This window comes from Equus przewalskii, chromosome 3 (genome assembly GCF_037783145.1).
Source record: "Equus przewalskii isolate Varuska chromosome 3, EquPr2, whole genome shotgun sequence".
Classification (NCBI taxonomy): Eukaryota; Metazoa; Chordata; class Mammalia; order Perissodactyla; family Equidae; genus Equus; species Equus przewalskii.
This window is the reverse complement of record NC_091833.1, coordinates 105735658-105752461: the sequence shown is the minus strand read 5'-3', so window position 1 is coordinate 105752461 and position 16804 is coordinate 105735658. Positions and strand designations below refer to the sequence as shown.

The following is a 16804-nucleotide window of genomic DNA, read 5'->3' as shown; positions in this document are numbered from 1 at the left end:
GGGGCTTGAGGTGGGTGGACCCGTCTCTTCCCGCTCTGGCCTCACGGCGCTCCCACGGCAGTCTCGCGGTGTTTCCTTCGCCCGCGGGAGATTTTTGAACGCTGGGGCGGTAACCGCGCCCTGGGCGCCCAGCGGCCGGCTGATAGGAGGCTGAGGCGGTTCTGTGGAGACTCGGCCGGTGGTGGGTCCGGCTGCGGCGGCCGCACGCGGACGGGGCTCGTGCCCGCGGGGTCCCGGCGCCATGGGGGTGGAGAAGAGGCTGCTGCCGATTAAGGAGGCCTTTCAGCTGGCGCAGCAGCCGCACCAGAACCAGGCGAAGCTGGTGAGGGCGCTGAGCCGCACCTACGGCCTGGTAAGCGCAGCCGGCCCGCGGCCCCGGCTCCCCGCCGCCCCCGCCAGCCTCCCCCAGGGCCGCCCGTGACCCTCTGGACTCGGCGCGCCGCGACTCCAACCTCCTTAACCCTCCCGACCCGGTTCAGCGGAGGAGAGGCCTGGGGACTCGCCGAGGTCGCCCGGGCACCCCTTCATCCCAGCGGCCGCCGGCGCGGACCGTTCATCCTTTATCGGGCGGTGAACGGGGAAGGGAAGGTTTCCGAGCGCCGGGCTCCGAGTGTCCGCCGAGGGGGGCTTCCGGACGCGGTCGTCGTGGTCCCCGGGTCACCGCCGACCGCCAGTCAGATGGTTCTCCCCTCGCCCCGCCGTTAGGACGCTGAATCAGACCACCGACGAACGGCTGCGTCCTTAGCACCCGGCTCTCCCTGGGCGTGTCAGGACTGGTTGGTTGGCGGGCGCGGGGGTGGTGTAGCTGTGAAAAGACAATGAATTTCGGGAAAATAAATGATTTTGAAGTCCAAGAAAAATTGTAAGCCAATATAAGAGGGCTCGAGGATATGAGATACGATGTGAAGTTATGTCGAGAGGAAATTGATGTGTAAGTAAGGCTAAATATGGTAAAATGTAAAAGCCGCTGTTGATTTTGGGCTGTTTGTGAAGCATATTTAAACCGGTACCAAGGCGTATCGAGAATTCAAGGGTATTGAAAAGAAGAAACAAAGCACCAAAGGAATCTTTTCATTGTCCAAATTCACGTTTGTTTTCTCCCTGGGAAAAGTACATTTCCCTGGAGAGAAATTCGTGCCAATTTACGTCCCCTTTGATGGTTTGTATAATTGAGAGTTTCCTAAAGAATGATTTTAGCTTGGCCGTTTACGGCTAGTGCTTTCAGCAGTCTTAGGGTAATGCTGGGAAAAGAGGATTTTATCCGTGCAGTTTGCGAAGCGTTTCTTTTGTCTTTCAGGTGGGTAATAAAATAGTTTTTCATGAGGAGTTCGTTCATTACCTTAAATATGCGATGGTGATCTACAAACGAGAACCAGCTGTGGAGAGGGTGATAGAATTTGCAGCGAAGTTTGTTACTTCGTTTCACCAATCAGAGACGGAAGATGATGAGGAAGAGGAAGATGGTGGCCTTTTAAATTACCTATTTACTTTTCTATTAAAGGTATTATGAAAACTAGAACTTTGGGGAAGTATTGTAGAAAATTGTACTATATTAAAAGGGGTTTGGAAGTTTGTGTATTTTAGAGAATGAAATACCTGGTATTTGAGAACGTCTGTGAACGTCCCCCTTTTATAGGAAATATTAGAACTGTCATGAAGATTAAAAGGTGGATTTTTAAAATAACTCCAGCATTAAATATTTAGTGTCTTCTCTAAACAGTTCTCACATTTGTTTTAAATGAGTTCTCTGTTTTGGAAGAGAAGTTCCAACAAAGAGGAATGTGCTCTCGTAATTTAGCAAATACTTCTGACTGGACTGTGTGTGTTTAGTATTCATATGGGCCAAGGTAGCATTATGGTTTCTCTGCAAGGAATGAATTACTGTTGTAACTTCTTGAATGCTAAACATATAGAATTCAAATGGTATGTGGTTATTTAGTAGTGATATGTGACTGAATACATTTTGATTTGTTTCTGTTTCAGTCTCATGAAGCAAACAGCAATGCGGTTAGATTTAGAGTGTGCCAGCTCATAAACAAGCTTTTGGGAAGTATGCCAGAAAATGCCCAGATTGATGATGATTTGTTTGATAAAATTAATGAAGCCATGCTTATTAGATTGAAAGATAAAATTCCAAATGTGAGGATACAGGCAGTTCTTGCTCTTTCACGACTTCAGGATCCCAAAGATGATGAATGCCCAGTGGTTAATGGTATGTGTAGCTCCCTAATCCTTTTTCAGTCTCCTTGACTTTGTTAAGTTCTCATTAGACAAATTTTTTATTATGAATTATATATATATGGAAGTATAGGTTTTATATATATATTATTAAAAAAATACCCAAGTAGCCACCATCTAACTTAAAAAAATAGGTTTCAAGGTACTGAAGATGCTCTATCTTACATCCTATTCAAATTACATACATCACTATCCCTCAGAGTTAACCATTATCCTGAATTTTGGGTTAATTATTCTATGTTTAAACAATTAACGACATGTGAGTATCGCTAAATAATGTTAAATTTTGCCTATCATTTTGTATGCTATATGGATCATAGTATATTTTTCTGTGCTCTCAACATTATTTCTAATTGTAACATTCATCCATGTTGATATATTTACTTACTGTTGTATTGCATTCTGTTGTATGAATGTAACACAGTTTATTATTTCTAATATTGATGGACCTTCTAGTTGTTTCCATTATTTTGCTCTTTAAAAAGTGTTTTTCTTATGAGCTTTCTTATACAGACTTCTGGTGCACAGGTTAAAGTTTTCCTAGGGTATTTACCTAGGGGTGGCCTTCTTGGGATATGTGCGCATTCAGCTTTCTTAGATAAGGTACAAGTGGAACAAGTGTTCTACAAAACAATTTACCAGTTAACATTCCCACTAATAGTGCATGAAAGTGTTCATTGATGCATGTCCTCTCCAGTGTTCTGTACTGTCAGATTTTTAACTTTTTGTTAATCGGGTTATGTATATGATATATGTCATCGTTATGCATCTTTTCCTATGTTTAGCAGCCAATTATATTTCTTCTATATAGTGCCTGTTAAAGTGTTCTGCCCATTTTTCTGTTGGTTTGTCTTAGTGATATATTGGAATTCTTTATATATTCTGAAATGAAAACTTTGGGTTATATGAATTTTAGATTTCTTCCTACTTTAAATGGCTTATTGTTTCACTCTCTTTTGGATGTCTTTTGTTCAAAAGAGATTCCTGATGCCAAAATTATCAGCACATTTTTCCATACATGCCTTCCACTTTTCTATATATGCCTACGTGTATTTCAGGCAGTTATCTGTTTCATTTTTCTGTTTGTCCCTGTTACTAGCTTTATAATCAGTTTTGATAACTGATGGTAGTTGATATTTTTTGGTGTTAAATGATACACATAATATTGTATAAAACATACACATTTAGTAGTCAACACATACTTGATTATAAAGCTGGGGAATATTTGAGAAGTAGAGGTGAATACATATTTAAATACAGAAAATGGGTTTTGTTTTAATGAGTAAAACTAGAAGTTATTTCTTTATAGAACTCATTAAAAATCAAAATAATGAACCCTTTATAAAGCGCTATCAGTTTAAAATAAACTATCTGCTGCACTAGACTTTCTTCTAAATCCTGAAGAATAACGAAGACGTAATCTTGATGGATTTTCCATGATCTTTAGGGCTATTTGTTTTTAGTTTCAGCCTACATGCCCAGTCCGTTGGCTAATTTCTCATTCTGTCATTTTTAAGGGAAGTTGGTAAAAAAAAATCTTCAGCTAAAATTAAATATGTAAAACTAAAAAAATGCTGTCTTTATTATTTCAGGTACATTATTAAATATCAAAATATGGGCTATCTTATGGCTGTCGTTAAATAATATTTAGTGTACTAAAATGTATTGCTCTATTTTTAGCATATGCTACTTTGATTGAAAATGATTCAAATCCAGAAGTTAGGCGGGCAGTGTTATCGTGTATTACGCCATCAGCAAAGACTTTGCCAAAAATTGTAGGGCGCACCAAGGATGTGAAAGAGGCTGTCAGAAAGCTGGCTTATCAGGTAAATAAGTCCACTGTCTTGTGTAGGTATATTCTTACAAGAAGCCATATTCTTAAAATACTTTTAAAAAATATTTGGCACATAATTATGATTTCTTCAATTGAAATTTTTACGGATGGAGAGTATAGGTAATTTTGGTAGAATCTTATTGTATTAAATGTGTTACCAGCTATTAATCTTTTTGGAGATTTCTGGGTAATTTTCTTAGATGAAGGAGGTATTAACTAGTTGTGAAATATATAAGGTATGTTGAGTTTAGTGACCATCTTTTTATTATTATCTCTTTAAGGTTTTAGCTGAAAAGGTTCATATGAGAGCTATGTCTATTGCTCAGAGAGTAATGCTCCTTCAACAAGGTTTTAATGACAGATCAGGTAAGACATATCTTTATATACAAAACTAGTCGATTTTGAGGTCAGACTTTAAAGGTTTAGGAAACAAGTGTCCTAAAGTAGGTCAGGTAAGCCTATCATTCCCACAGTCTGTCGATGTTTATTTTGGTGTATTGTATGGAAAACATTTCCTAAGGTTAAAGATCTTGGTACTTAGAAGGAGCAGAGTTTGTTTCAATTTTCCTGTGTTTTACACTTGGAGAAACTACAGTTTAAGGCTATAGAGCTAATTTAAATCAGAAGTAGGGCAAGATCCCTTTTTCAGCCCTCTCTTCTCCTTTAAAGAAAATGCTATCTATCCTCTTTGTGTGTATCTTGTTGTTAATGTGTTCTGTATCAGGAACAGCAATTGGGAATGATCAGACCAGTATAATTTTCATAGGTTTGTTTTTGTTTTCTTTTTCTCTGTTAAAACCAGAGAATCTGCTTACAGGAGTGATATATTTTAAATTTCCAATCCCCAGGGGAAGGCTAAGATGGCTTAATTTTGCAGTAGCAAGAACCTTGAGTTTGGAAACATTAATTGTCAGAGGATTAATGACTAGGATAACTTTAAGAACTAAGAATAAGATTTGTTCAGAGATCCATGCTTCTGTGATTCACTATTGCAAATAGCAATCATGAGTAATAGATGAAGTCAGGCAACAAGTGAAATAATGAGTATTATATAGTAATAGATCAAGTCAGGTAACAAGTGAAATAATGAGTATTATATAGTAATAGATCGAGTCAGGTAACAAGTGAAATAATGAGTATTATATAGTCTGGATTAACACCTGAGACCCAGTGAACCCAGGGGAGAAGGAATGTAGCTATTTTTGTAGGATGTGATAGTGGTTGGTATTTGATTCTGACCTTTTCCATTTTTATTTGGAAGTGAACATCATAGTGACTTTTGCAATATCACTGTACTTTTATTTTTTCTTTAGCATGCTTTGTTCTGCCTCTTAGTCTCTTCCCATTATTATTGTAAATATCGACTTTATGTTGACAACTGATGGATAGAAGTTAATTAAAACAGACGAAATACAGGAAATGGAAGCTAGAGGGAGCCTCTGTTCACCTGTTTCAAATAACTTAACAGATGCTGTGAAACAAGCAATGCAGAAGCATCTTCTCCAAGGCTGGTTACGTTTCACTGAAGGAAATATATTAGAGTTGCTTCATCGGTTGGATGTGGAAAATTCTTCTGAAGTGGCCATCTCTGTTCTCAATGCCTTGTTTTCGGTGACTCCTCTTAGTGAACTGGCAGAAATCTGTAAAAATAATGATGGCAGGTATATACAGTATTCATTATTTGGAATGTGATACTGATGAACTTCTTCAATTAAAATTAATCCCTTCTCCCATTGCTTTAGATTGTATCAATACTTTTTATCTACTCCTCTTTAGTTTTGTTTACTCTGGTGGATGTCTTTTTTTCACGTTTTTTTCTCCTTGTGTAAGAACTCACTACTTTATCAGAGACTACTTTAGCTGCATTTATTTTTTTTCCATTTTGTTACTTTTATTTTCGCATTAACCTACCGTGGAAAGTCCAACAACATGTGTCCCTATTGTATGTTTGCTCATCTGATTCTTTTTTTTTTTCTTTTGGTCTAAATATTTTCATTTTTTGTGTGGATAAGTTAATGACTTTGCAATTAAAAGGATGGTGGTTATAAATTGTCTACTTATTTCCATTTTTCTACTCAGTTCAAATCTTTAACTTAATATTAAGATCTTGCTTTCTTTTAATTCTCTCCCTTTTAAATGAAGGAAATTGATTTCATTGGAAACATTAACTCCTGAAATTGCTTTGTACTGGCGTGTCCTTTGTGAATATTTGAAATCAAAAGGAGATGAAGGTGAAGAATTTTTAGAGCAGATTTTGCCAGAGCCTGTAGTATATGCTGAGTATTTATCAAGGTAAAATTTTTTCCTTTGGTTTGGACCATACTTGTGTTGTTGTATTATGTCAATCTCCCAGCTCCCTCCCTCAAAGTCATGCTTGATTGGGAATACATTAAAAACCATTTTTTGGAACAGCCAGGGATAAATGGGTATGCATATTGTGTCTTTCTAAAGAATATCCCGTGGGGGGTCAGTATACTGAAAGAGCAAGGTCAGTATGTGTAGGGGACATTTCCTTAAAACTGTTAAGATATGAACATTTCTCCATAAAGTTGGTAATGATGATATGTTACTCTTTGAAATTGGTTGGCAAACTTTTCCTAAGTGTCAGATAGTAAATATTTGAGAGTGTGTGGTCATACTGTTTCTGTCACAATGACTTAACACTCCTGTGGTAGTGCAGAAGCAGCCAAAGACGATATGTAATGAATGAATATGACTGTTTTCCGATAAAACTTTTAGTGACTTTAATGGATATTAAAATTGGAATTTCGTGTATTTTTCTTGTGTATATTTTCACATACATATATATATTTTACGTACATATATATTTAAATGGTAAATTATATATATGTAATTTTGTATATAATTATATATATAACATATATAATTAATAATAAAACTTTTTATATATATAAAATATATGCTGTAAAAATGTAAAAATGTTAGCTTGCAATCTACAAAAACAACCAGTAGGCCAGACCTGATTCATGGGCCATAGTTTTCCAACTTGACAGGGTAGGACCTTTGCGGCCAGTTTTACTGTTACTTGAAACTGTTACTGGCCAGCCCTGAGGCCTAATGGTTAGTTCTGCACACTCCACTTTGGTGGCCTGGGTTCGGTTCCCGGGTGCTGACCTGTACCACTTATCATTGGCCATGCTGTGGCAGCAACCCACATACAAAATAGAGGAAGTTTGGCACAAATATTAGGGTGAATCTTCCTTAGCAAACAACAACAACAACAACAAAACCGGTTACTATTTGGCTTTTTGTTTTTTGAAGCTTTTTCAAAATATACCTTTAAATTATTTCAGTTATTCTAATTTCTAACTCATTTCACTTTAAAATTGCACAAGTAAAACATGAATGCATTCTTGTTAAAATTCAAATACGGAAGTATATAGAATAAAAATGTGGGATTTTAGAATAAAACTGGAATTTCCTCTTATCTAATTTCTCAATCCCATTGATCTCTTTAGAGTTAACAGCTAGACAGTTTGGAGTGTGGACTTCCAACCCTCTTTCACTACATATACAGATATTAAATGCATAAATTTTTAAAAAAAATATGACATGTTATACATATTGTTTTGGGTTTTTTCCAACTACTTATATCTGAGGTCATTGTATGTTGGTGCATATAAATCTATCATAGTCTCAGTAATAGCTTATACCATAGCATGGTGATAATATCTAATTTACTCCTCTGTTGATGGACATTTAAGGTTTTTCCAGTTTTCACTGATAAAGGTGTGTTAAACTTTCTTCTGCATTTTATGTACATGTGGGATTTTGTGGGGTTAATTCCCAGAAGTGGAATTGCTAAGTCAAAGGTTATGTATATTTTTATAGATACTGGGGTATACATTTTTAACTTTATGCTTTTGATGCTTTTTTGAAACATTTTTTCCATGTAATATGAATTTTGGGCCTGAATTCTTTTTGTATGAAATACAGTATTCTGTTTTTTCTTATAATGATCCCACATATAAGTTAAGGAGCAAAGCTATGAATGCATTTGAATTTTGTATGCAACATATTGAATTCAGGATAAATATCTTAAATTTGAGCCAATATGAAAACTTATAGCTTGAGCTCATGGTAACATCATGAAAAACGTGTGAATCTACTAAATGTTATTTTTGTTTGTTTTGTTTTGTTTTTTTGCTGAGGAAGATTAGCCCTGAGCTAACATCTGTGTCAGTCTTTCTCTATTTTATATGTGGGTTGCTGCCACAGCATGGCTGGCAGGTGGTATAGGTCTGTGCCTAGGATCTGAACCTGCCAAAGTGGAGCGTGCCAAACTCAACCACTAGGCCATGGGGCCAGCCCCCTAAGTGTTTTAATAGTGATTATTTCAGGCTTTAACATTTAATTAGAGTATTCATTATAATACTGTTTAGGGCATGTTGAAATGTTTCCAAAAGGAATGAATTTGATGCAAGTTTAATAATATGTATTAATACAAAAGTAATAAATGCTTCTAGGAGATAGGGAAATACAAGAAAATATGAGGAAATGTTAAATATTTAAATAACATAGAGTGGGATCCTTACAAGGACTGCTTCACAGATTGGTTAATTCTTAGTCACTGAGAAATGACATGTAAAGTGCTTGGTTCCTCTGGCTCTCTTATGTTTCCTTTGTCACAATCTGTGAGTTTTGAAATAAGTGACTTTAATCAACTTGTTTTTTCACTTATAAAGAGGAAAACTTTAAAAATCATATTTTAATTATTATTGAAAGAATACTTAAGATCACTAGATAGGATTGGTTTACTCAGATACAGAAACGAAATTAAATGGAAAAATTGTTGCCTGATAATCTCAGAAATATATTTTCACGTGTTTTGTAGCAGGAAGAGTTAGTGACTCAGAACTCTGATATGAAAGAATTTCCTGTTAAACTGAGGTATTCGCATAAAGAGAGAAATCAGGGATATTAAATGAAGCTTATCAAATTCGAGTAAGAAAAAGGGACACTAATACAATTTTTAGAAAGCTACCTTAAATATAAATTCTTGCAGAGAGCTTTAAAAAAGGCTTTCTTGAATGGTCTCTTCATTATAATAAATATCTTTTAAAATGGTTAAAAAGAGATGATGTGGTAATTAAAACTGATGGGTTTGTTTTAAGTTGTATTTATGCAGGTCAGGATTTGTAATCTATTAATGAAACAACTACTCTTTGAATTTATTTTTTATTATTTTTTTGCTGAAGAAGAATCTCCCTGAGCTAAGATCTGTTGCCAAGCTTCCTCTTTTTATATGTGAGTTGCTACCACAGCATGGCCACTGATGAGTGGCATAGGTCTGCACCCAGGAACCAAACCTGGCTGCTGAAGTGGAGTGTGCCAAACTTAACCACTAGGCCACTGGGACTGGCCCTGAATTTATTTTAAAACATGCCTTCAGTCTTGATGCTATGTGTTGTGCTAAAGCTGGGGTGGAGAAGTAGGGAGGGATTCAAAGATGAGTAAAAGTTTTTTATCATGTCAGAAATCAGTCTATTGATTTTGATAATTATCAGTTTTGTAGTTTTTCTTCTAGTTTTTTGTTCTAGTTTCCTGGTAGAACCTAAAGGGCAGCTGATGCCCTTGAAGGTCCTAATCTCATGGCCAGAAATTTAGGAGCTTTTATTTACTCTTGGTTATCATTTCATAAGACAAGTCAATTTATTCATCATATATAATTCTGTATTTTCTATAATTTGGCTTTTGTTCACATTTTAAAAATGATAATTTTTCATCAGGATTGTTGTTTTTCATACTACTTCCAACCTAGTTGTCTAAGTTTAAACTCTTAATTCTGCTTTTAAGTGGCTTTTTTGCTTCACACAAAGAGAGACCTTCTTGTAGGCTATTGAATATTATCTAGGTGAGGATTATAAAAGATTTAATTTGGGCAGTCAGAGTAAGAATAAAAGGGTAGTGGAGGTGCTTGTTTAATAGCATCTATATTAAAATAAGAACCATACAGAGATTAGTAGGGCCCCTAAGCAAGGATAATACAAATTCATGAAGTTATCTATATTTTTCTGATTTTTTAAAAGGTCATTGTATTAATGGATTTCTTGTGTAATTGCTGTTATTATTACTACCACTGTTCTTTTAAACAAAAGGATAATTGCTAATTAGGGACGATGAGGGAAGACTAGGTCTTTCTGAAGAATTGGGTTTTTGGAGAAAGGATTTAGACCTTTATAATTGAGAAACTAGTGATGTTGAAATAATTAGTTACCAATTTGAGAGACATAAATATGTACCTTTTGAAAATTTCCCCTAGGAAAGTTGAATCTTTAACGAAAATACGTTTTCCAGATTCTTTTGATTCAAGCCAATAAGTTTGTTTGTGAAAGTTCATGACAATAGCATAGAATTTACTCTAGAACAAATTAATATAACATAGTATAAAAATCCATATATTTCGACTAATATGAACTGAAAAAGACCCTTTTCTGACCTAATGGGGGAATTGTTTAATGTTCTCAACAGATTCTACATTTTATTAATTCTGCTTATTTTAGTTATATTCAGAGCATTCCAGTTGTTAATGATGAACAGAGAGGTGATTTTTCCTATATTGGAAATTTGATGACAAAAGAGTTCATAGGTCAACAATTGATTCTAATTATCAAGTCTTTGGATACCAGTGAAGAAGGAGGAAGGTATGTCTAAGCGTTAACCCTTGTTCTAATTTGCTCTTCTAATTTCCTATATTGAAATTTGTCTTGTTATAATATGATTAAATATATTTAACCTAGCTCTCTAAAGTGCTATAAAGGTTTTCTCTTTTTATGTATGTAATTTATGAGAGGAAATACAACCTGTCTCTCTCTCTCTCTCTTTCTGTTTATATATAGAAATATGAGTTCCTAATTCAGTTTCTTCAGAAGAAATTAATAAAATTGCAGGTATTTGCTTAGAAATCTCTATTTGTATTTATTACAGAGAGGACTAGTAATACTATCTAAAAGATTTGATTCACTTCTGGTATTTTGTCATTTCATCATGTTGATTTATGAAATATTGTAGGGTAATTTATAAAAATTGTTTTTTTGGCAGAACATGAATTTTTGACCTAAAGTCTGTACATCTATTTTTATACCTATAGTGGTAAATATAAAAAGAACTGTGACAATTGTAATTAAGTCTGCAGAATAGGTGACGTGTTAGAGATAAAATGTGTTTCTACAGATTAGTTGTTACCGGGGGAAAGGAGGGGTATGGGGGTGGGCACAAATAGTGAAGTGGTGCACCTACAGCACGATTGACAAACAGTAATGTACAACTGAAATTTCACAAGGTTGTATACTATCATCTGAATAAAAAGAAAAAAAAAGGATGTAAAAAAAATGTGTTTCTACTCTCAGATTGAAATTAAAATAGTTCTCTTTGAATGCAGGAAACGACTGCTGGCTATTTTACAGGAGATTCTTACTCTACCCACAACTCCGATATCCCTAATTTCTTTTCTTGTTGAGAGACTGCTCCATATCATTATAGATGATAATAAGAGAACAGAAATTGTAAGTAGTCTTCTTCAATGTTGATAAAGTTAAGAGGTTTTGGTCAATGACATTGAGGATTGTCTTATTTTCTTTTCAGTACCTTTTGCTTTACTTGTCTTTAATTGCCTTTTCTTTTAGTTTTGTCTATCAAGCTTTTACTCTTCTTAAATCTAAATATCTCTCAAACACACACATTTAAAAAATCCTCTTCCTTCTGTTAGCATACCTATCATTGTATTGAATCATTTTGAAAGAGACCAGGTTAGAGAAGAGGTGACATGTGGGTATTGGCCACTAGAGTGTTTGGGAGCTGTCTCAAGTTATACGTAACTGTGTTGAAATCCTCTCTGACACTTCCTGGCTTTGTGACTTTGGGCAAGTTGTTCAATTCAGCCTTTTTACTTGTCTGCAAGATAAGAATAACAATAAAACTTACCTTTCCTTGTTTAATGAAATAATATTCATAAAGAGCTTGGTAAATACAGAAATAAATATTATTATAATATTACTATTTCCAAGTGTTATTTTCTGTGGGGTAGCCAAAAAAGACAGATCTGTATCATTGCTTTTCATAAACTCATAGAATCTCAGAGTTGCAAGTTAATTCAAAAGTTGTTTTTTTTTCAACGCCTCCTTGTACATACATACTTATGCATAAATCTCTTCTACAACATTCCCAGTTAGTTGTTATCCAGCATTTGCTTGAGTACCTTCATTTGGGATGCAGCCTTTTCCTGAACTGGCCAACTGCAATGTCCCAGTGGCTCTGAAAGGAAAGTCTTTAGTTATGCTGTCATTGTTTACACATTGTGTATCCAAAGGAGGAATAAAAGAGTGTTCTATTTTCCTATATTAATCTCCTGTAGAGATTAACAAGGGAGTTGAGGATTTGAGGTACAGAATTTTAGTGTTATGGTGCCTAAGATTAGACACTATATTCATTTTTTCTGTGTTTTCAAGCACTGTATGAGAGAGAATTTATCTTCAATGTCTGTGTGCCTATTTACCTTCCTGTAATCAGAGATTTTAGTCAGATGTATTGTTTGGTCATTTTTTCTAAAATTGTCTAACAATTAGAATGTGTGCCATTTTTACTTGTATAAAAGTAACCTCTCTATTCAAGAGATTGTGGATACTACGAGTTTTATGTAGCAGTTTGATGTCATTTTCTCATATAGAGCATATATTAATGCATGTACTCTGAATTATACCTTCACTTATCAGGTTACAGAAATTATCTCAGAGATTCGGATGCCCATTGTTACTGTTGGTGTTAATAATGATCCAGCTGATGTAAGAAAGAAAGAACTCAAGGTAAATCTCTTCTAAATTAAAGAAATGCTTGAGTATAATGTATTTGTGCAAGTTTTTTATTTTCTCTTGCTGTATATTTCAAAATTGTTCTCACAAAGTCAAATTATTGATGAACTATTAAACTGTGAGAGTCTTTAAAACATTACCAGATTGTGTCAGTCTGAAAGATTTGCCGATCTCTGTTTCAGGAAGACTACAACTTTGTATATATATATATATATATATATATATGTGTGTGTGTGTGTGCCTGACTGCTTAACTTCTGGGTCCTTGAGATGTTACATAATACTCTTCAGTTTGTTACAGATTTTCGTATTAATAGTTTTTGTTTGGTCAGTTTTCGCACTGAATTTATATCTTTCCTTAGATGGCTGAAATAAAAGTTAAACTTATTGAGGCAAAAGGAGCTTTGGAAAATTGCATTGCCTTACAGGATTTTAATCAAGCATCAGAGTTAAAAGAAGAAATAAAAGCATTAGAAGATGCCAAAATAAACCTCTTGAAAGAGACAGAGCAACTTGAAATTAAAGAAGTCCACGTAGAGAAGGTATTGATAACTTTTTCATACTAAATTTCAGCTGTTATTAATCATCTCAACTAAGCCTTGTTTTCTTTCTTAACTCAGAAAGCTGCCATAGTATATTCACTTTGGAGGGATTTTTAACAGTACCATGAATTAATATGAAAATCTTTTTCCTCTTGTTCCTTTCTATTTTGGACTTTTAAAGGCCTTAATTAAGTTTAATTATTGTAGCTAGGACTTTGTTTGCTCCCTTGTCATGCTAATCCCTGGAATCTGAGGTTTTTCTTCCTTGCCAAGGAAACTTGCTTTTCAATGGTTTCCTTCTGTTTTGTTTTGTTTTTTGTCTTGAATGGTTTAGACAAGGAAAATGCATCCATTTGTCCATCTTTCGCTTATTTGTGGAAGACTTGTGACCTTTCTGCTGCTTAGAAAAGAATTTCTATGGTAACCATACCATTATACACATATTCTTTTTAAAGTTAAGTAGGTTTGCTATTTTAAATGAAATACTAAACATATATCTAGCAACATTTAAAGCTTAGTTTCAGCAGTATTTCTTTTAACTTAGTTGTATTTGGTAAACTAGTCTTAACGTAAGATAGAATGGTATCAATTACTGTATTTAAATCTTTAATTCAGGAGGTCTTTTAGAATCTTGCCTTTTGTAGTAGACATCATTTATTGTTGTCCTTTTGGTTTTGAAAGTGCTGATTAGAGTATTGCCAGAGAGAATGCTGGATAGGGACGAGTTGACTATACAGGAGTGTTTTGTAAGTTAGGTCCTTGAGCCCTCCAGCCACAGATATCCTCACTCCACACTCCACCTTCCCATGAGTATGCCTGAATTTTATTTTCATAGCTAGTAGCTTATTTCTTTCGTTTGATGAAGTCTGTAAATCATTGTAGGCTTTTAAATTTGAGGAGCAAATTTAAAGTGAAAAATGAAAATATAAACTGAAATGAGATTATTGCAGGTAATATTAGGAAAATATTAACCAAGGTGATCTATCATGATTAGTATCGTCTGTTTAACTGACTTGCTTTGATCATTTATGTGTTCGTTTGTTCTATTTAAGGGGTATAAAATATTACATTACAATTACAGCATGGCATAATGAATGTCATGGTCAGGGAAGTCTATGGGTTTTATGGAAAGGCATCTAACCCAGGTAGGGTGTTGTTGACTTCCCCAGAGGAAGAAATGTTTTAACTTGAGATTTGAATAAAAATAATAATATAAGCTAACAGTTACAGAAATGCTTTTGTTGTGGTAGTCCCTGCTTCAAGCATGTCACAAGTGTGAGTTCATGTGATTCTCACTATAACCTTATAGGGTTGGTGTTATTCTCATTTTATGAGGGGTAAGTAACTTGCCCAAAGTCACACAGATAGTATATGGTAGAGGCGGGATTCAAACCCAAGCCAAGTAGCTTTAGATTTGTGCTTTTAATACATTCTGTGTTGTCCTCGATGAATTGTTAAGGGTATGTTGTAGGCAGGTGGAATGACATATGTGAAGTCCCAGAAGTTAAAGAGTGCCTGTTGTTTTTAAAAACTTTAGGTCCATATGACTAGAGAGTTGAGGGGGAAAGGTTAGAGATTAATCTGGGGGGAAAATTAAGGGCCAGGTCACGTAAGGCCTTGTATAAGCAATATTTAACAATTCATGCCTTACCCAAGGATCATGGTGAAGGGGTTTTAAGTGGTAGGGTGAGATTTATGTCTTAGAAAGATCACTGTTATTCAGGGAATGGATTGCAACATGATAAGAGCCTGGGCAGCCATGCTAGGGAGAAGACTGTTAAAGTAATGTATGCTTGAGATGATTGCAGCCTGAAAAAGGTAATGATGGTGAATATTGAAAGATGTGATGGATTTGAGAAGTGTTTAGGAATTAGTAGCAGGGAGAAGAGTGAGTCAAAAATGTATCCTAGGTCTTTTGGATTGGACAGCTGGGTAGATAGCAGTGATATTTATGGAGATAGCGCAGGAGGAGGAGGGATTTGGGTAATGATGAGTTAGTTCCCTTTTGGACATTTTAAGTTTGAGAAGCCTGTGGAACATACAAGAGGAAATGTCTTGTAGCAGTTGTATGTATGAAGACTTAGAAAATAGCTGGGCTAGCTCATAGATAGTAAATGGAGTTGTATGACTGGATAAGATATCCCAGGGATTATGTATAGAGACAATATGCCTTAGACAAAGCCCTGAGAAAGCAAACATTTAAGGGATGGACAGAAGATATTCTTACTAATGCTGAATATTTTGTGTTTCATTTTAGAATGATGCTGAAACACTACAGAAGTGTCTTATTTTGTGCTATGAACTGTTGAAGCAGATGTCCCCTTCAACAGGTATAGGTGCAACCATGAATGGCATCATTGAATCTTTGGTATGTTGGTGGCTTTTGAGGCTTTATTTTAGCCCACTCCTTCCTCATTTTATAATATATTCCTTGTGGTTCAAAGAATGCAATGATGACCAAATGGTAAAAAAATATATGTATAGTGCCTCCTTCATATTGTGAGGGTTAAATTAAGATAATGCATGTAAATGACCTGGTATACAAATTATAATTATTCCTTTAAAAAGTTTGAAAAAATTATGCTGCAAAGAGATGCAGAATATCTTCATTCTTTGAATAGTAAGAGGAAATACTGAAACACGCTGGGAATATTTAAGTACTGGAATCTTGCTATATAGAAAGACTATGAGAAGGTTACATTGTGAGCCCTGTGAGAGCAATTTGTTTATTACTATATATTTAAAGGACACTTTTTACTAAAGTAACCCTTCATAGGTAATCTCCATTTTACTGAACATAGGGACGTAAATACTGCAAGACTCTAGAATAACATTGTTTGATAGAAATATAATGCAAACTACATGTAACTAAATTTTCTAGTAGCTACATTTAAAAAATTAAAGAGACAGGTGAAATTAATTTTAATATATTTAATTTGATATACCCTAAATATTAAAATTTCATCATTTACTCAGTATTAAAACTATTGAGATATTTTACATTCTGTTCTTCATACTAAGTCTTACAGTACATCTCAATCTGGAGTAGTCACATTTCAAGTGTTCAGTAGCCATATGTGATTAGTGGCTATAGTATTAGACAGTGCAGCTCTAGAGTATTTTTAACAGTGCTGCTCATCCAAAGCAAATTTGGAATGTATCCAAGCTCTTCCAGGAGTCTCTTAAAATTGCTTTTGCTTGGGATTAGTCAAAAACAGCCAATGAATGTGATCTAAAATCTAGTTCCTTGGATTGCCATGAGTTTCTAAATGCAGTAAAGAAGACCAAATATTGTTTACAATAGTCTAGAGCTTCTTATTAAAACTAGATTCTAGTAAACCATTAGAATTTAGTTTTATTTTT

At 35.0% G+C, this 16804-nt stretch overlaps 1 protein-coding gene and 1 pseudogene across 3 annotated transcripts in view; both read left to right on the top strand.

Annotated features, from left to right (window-relative positions):
* Positions 1-16804, top strand: part of NCAPG (non-SMC condensin I complex subunit G) — a 38876-nt gene continuing 22072 nt past the window's right edge. The window contains exons 1-12 of one of the 3 annotated variants that reach the window (XM_070613102.1): positions 1-352; positions 1298-1501; positions 1984-2212; positions 3919-4064; positions 4354-4438; positions 5541-5733; positions 6215-6364; positions 10597-10737; positions 11475-11598; positions 12805-12894; positions 13328-13441; positions 15699-15809. In XM_070613102.1, the coding sequence (XP_070469203.1) occupies positions 242-352; positions 1298-1501; positions 1984-2212; positions 3919-4064; positions 4354-4438; positions 5541-5733; positions 6215-6364; positions 10597-10737; positions 11475-11598; positions 12805-12894; positions 13328-13441; positions 15699-15809 (1698 nt within the window). In that variant the 5' untranslated portion in view covers positions 1-241. Of the gene's footprint in view, positions 932-1297; positions 1502-1983; positions 2213-3918; positions 4065-4353; positions 4439-5540; positions 5734-6214; positions 6365-10596; positions 10738-11474; positions 11599-12804; positions 12895-13261; positions 13442-15698; positions 15810-16804 lie in introns of all 3 variants that reach the window. The other 2 variants (XM_070613101.1, XM_070613103.1) reach the window with 2 other exon arrangements.
* Positions 10007-10107, top strand: LOC139082694 (U6 spliceosomal RNA; annotated as a pseudogene).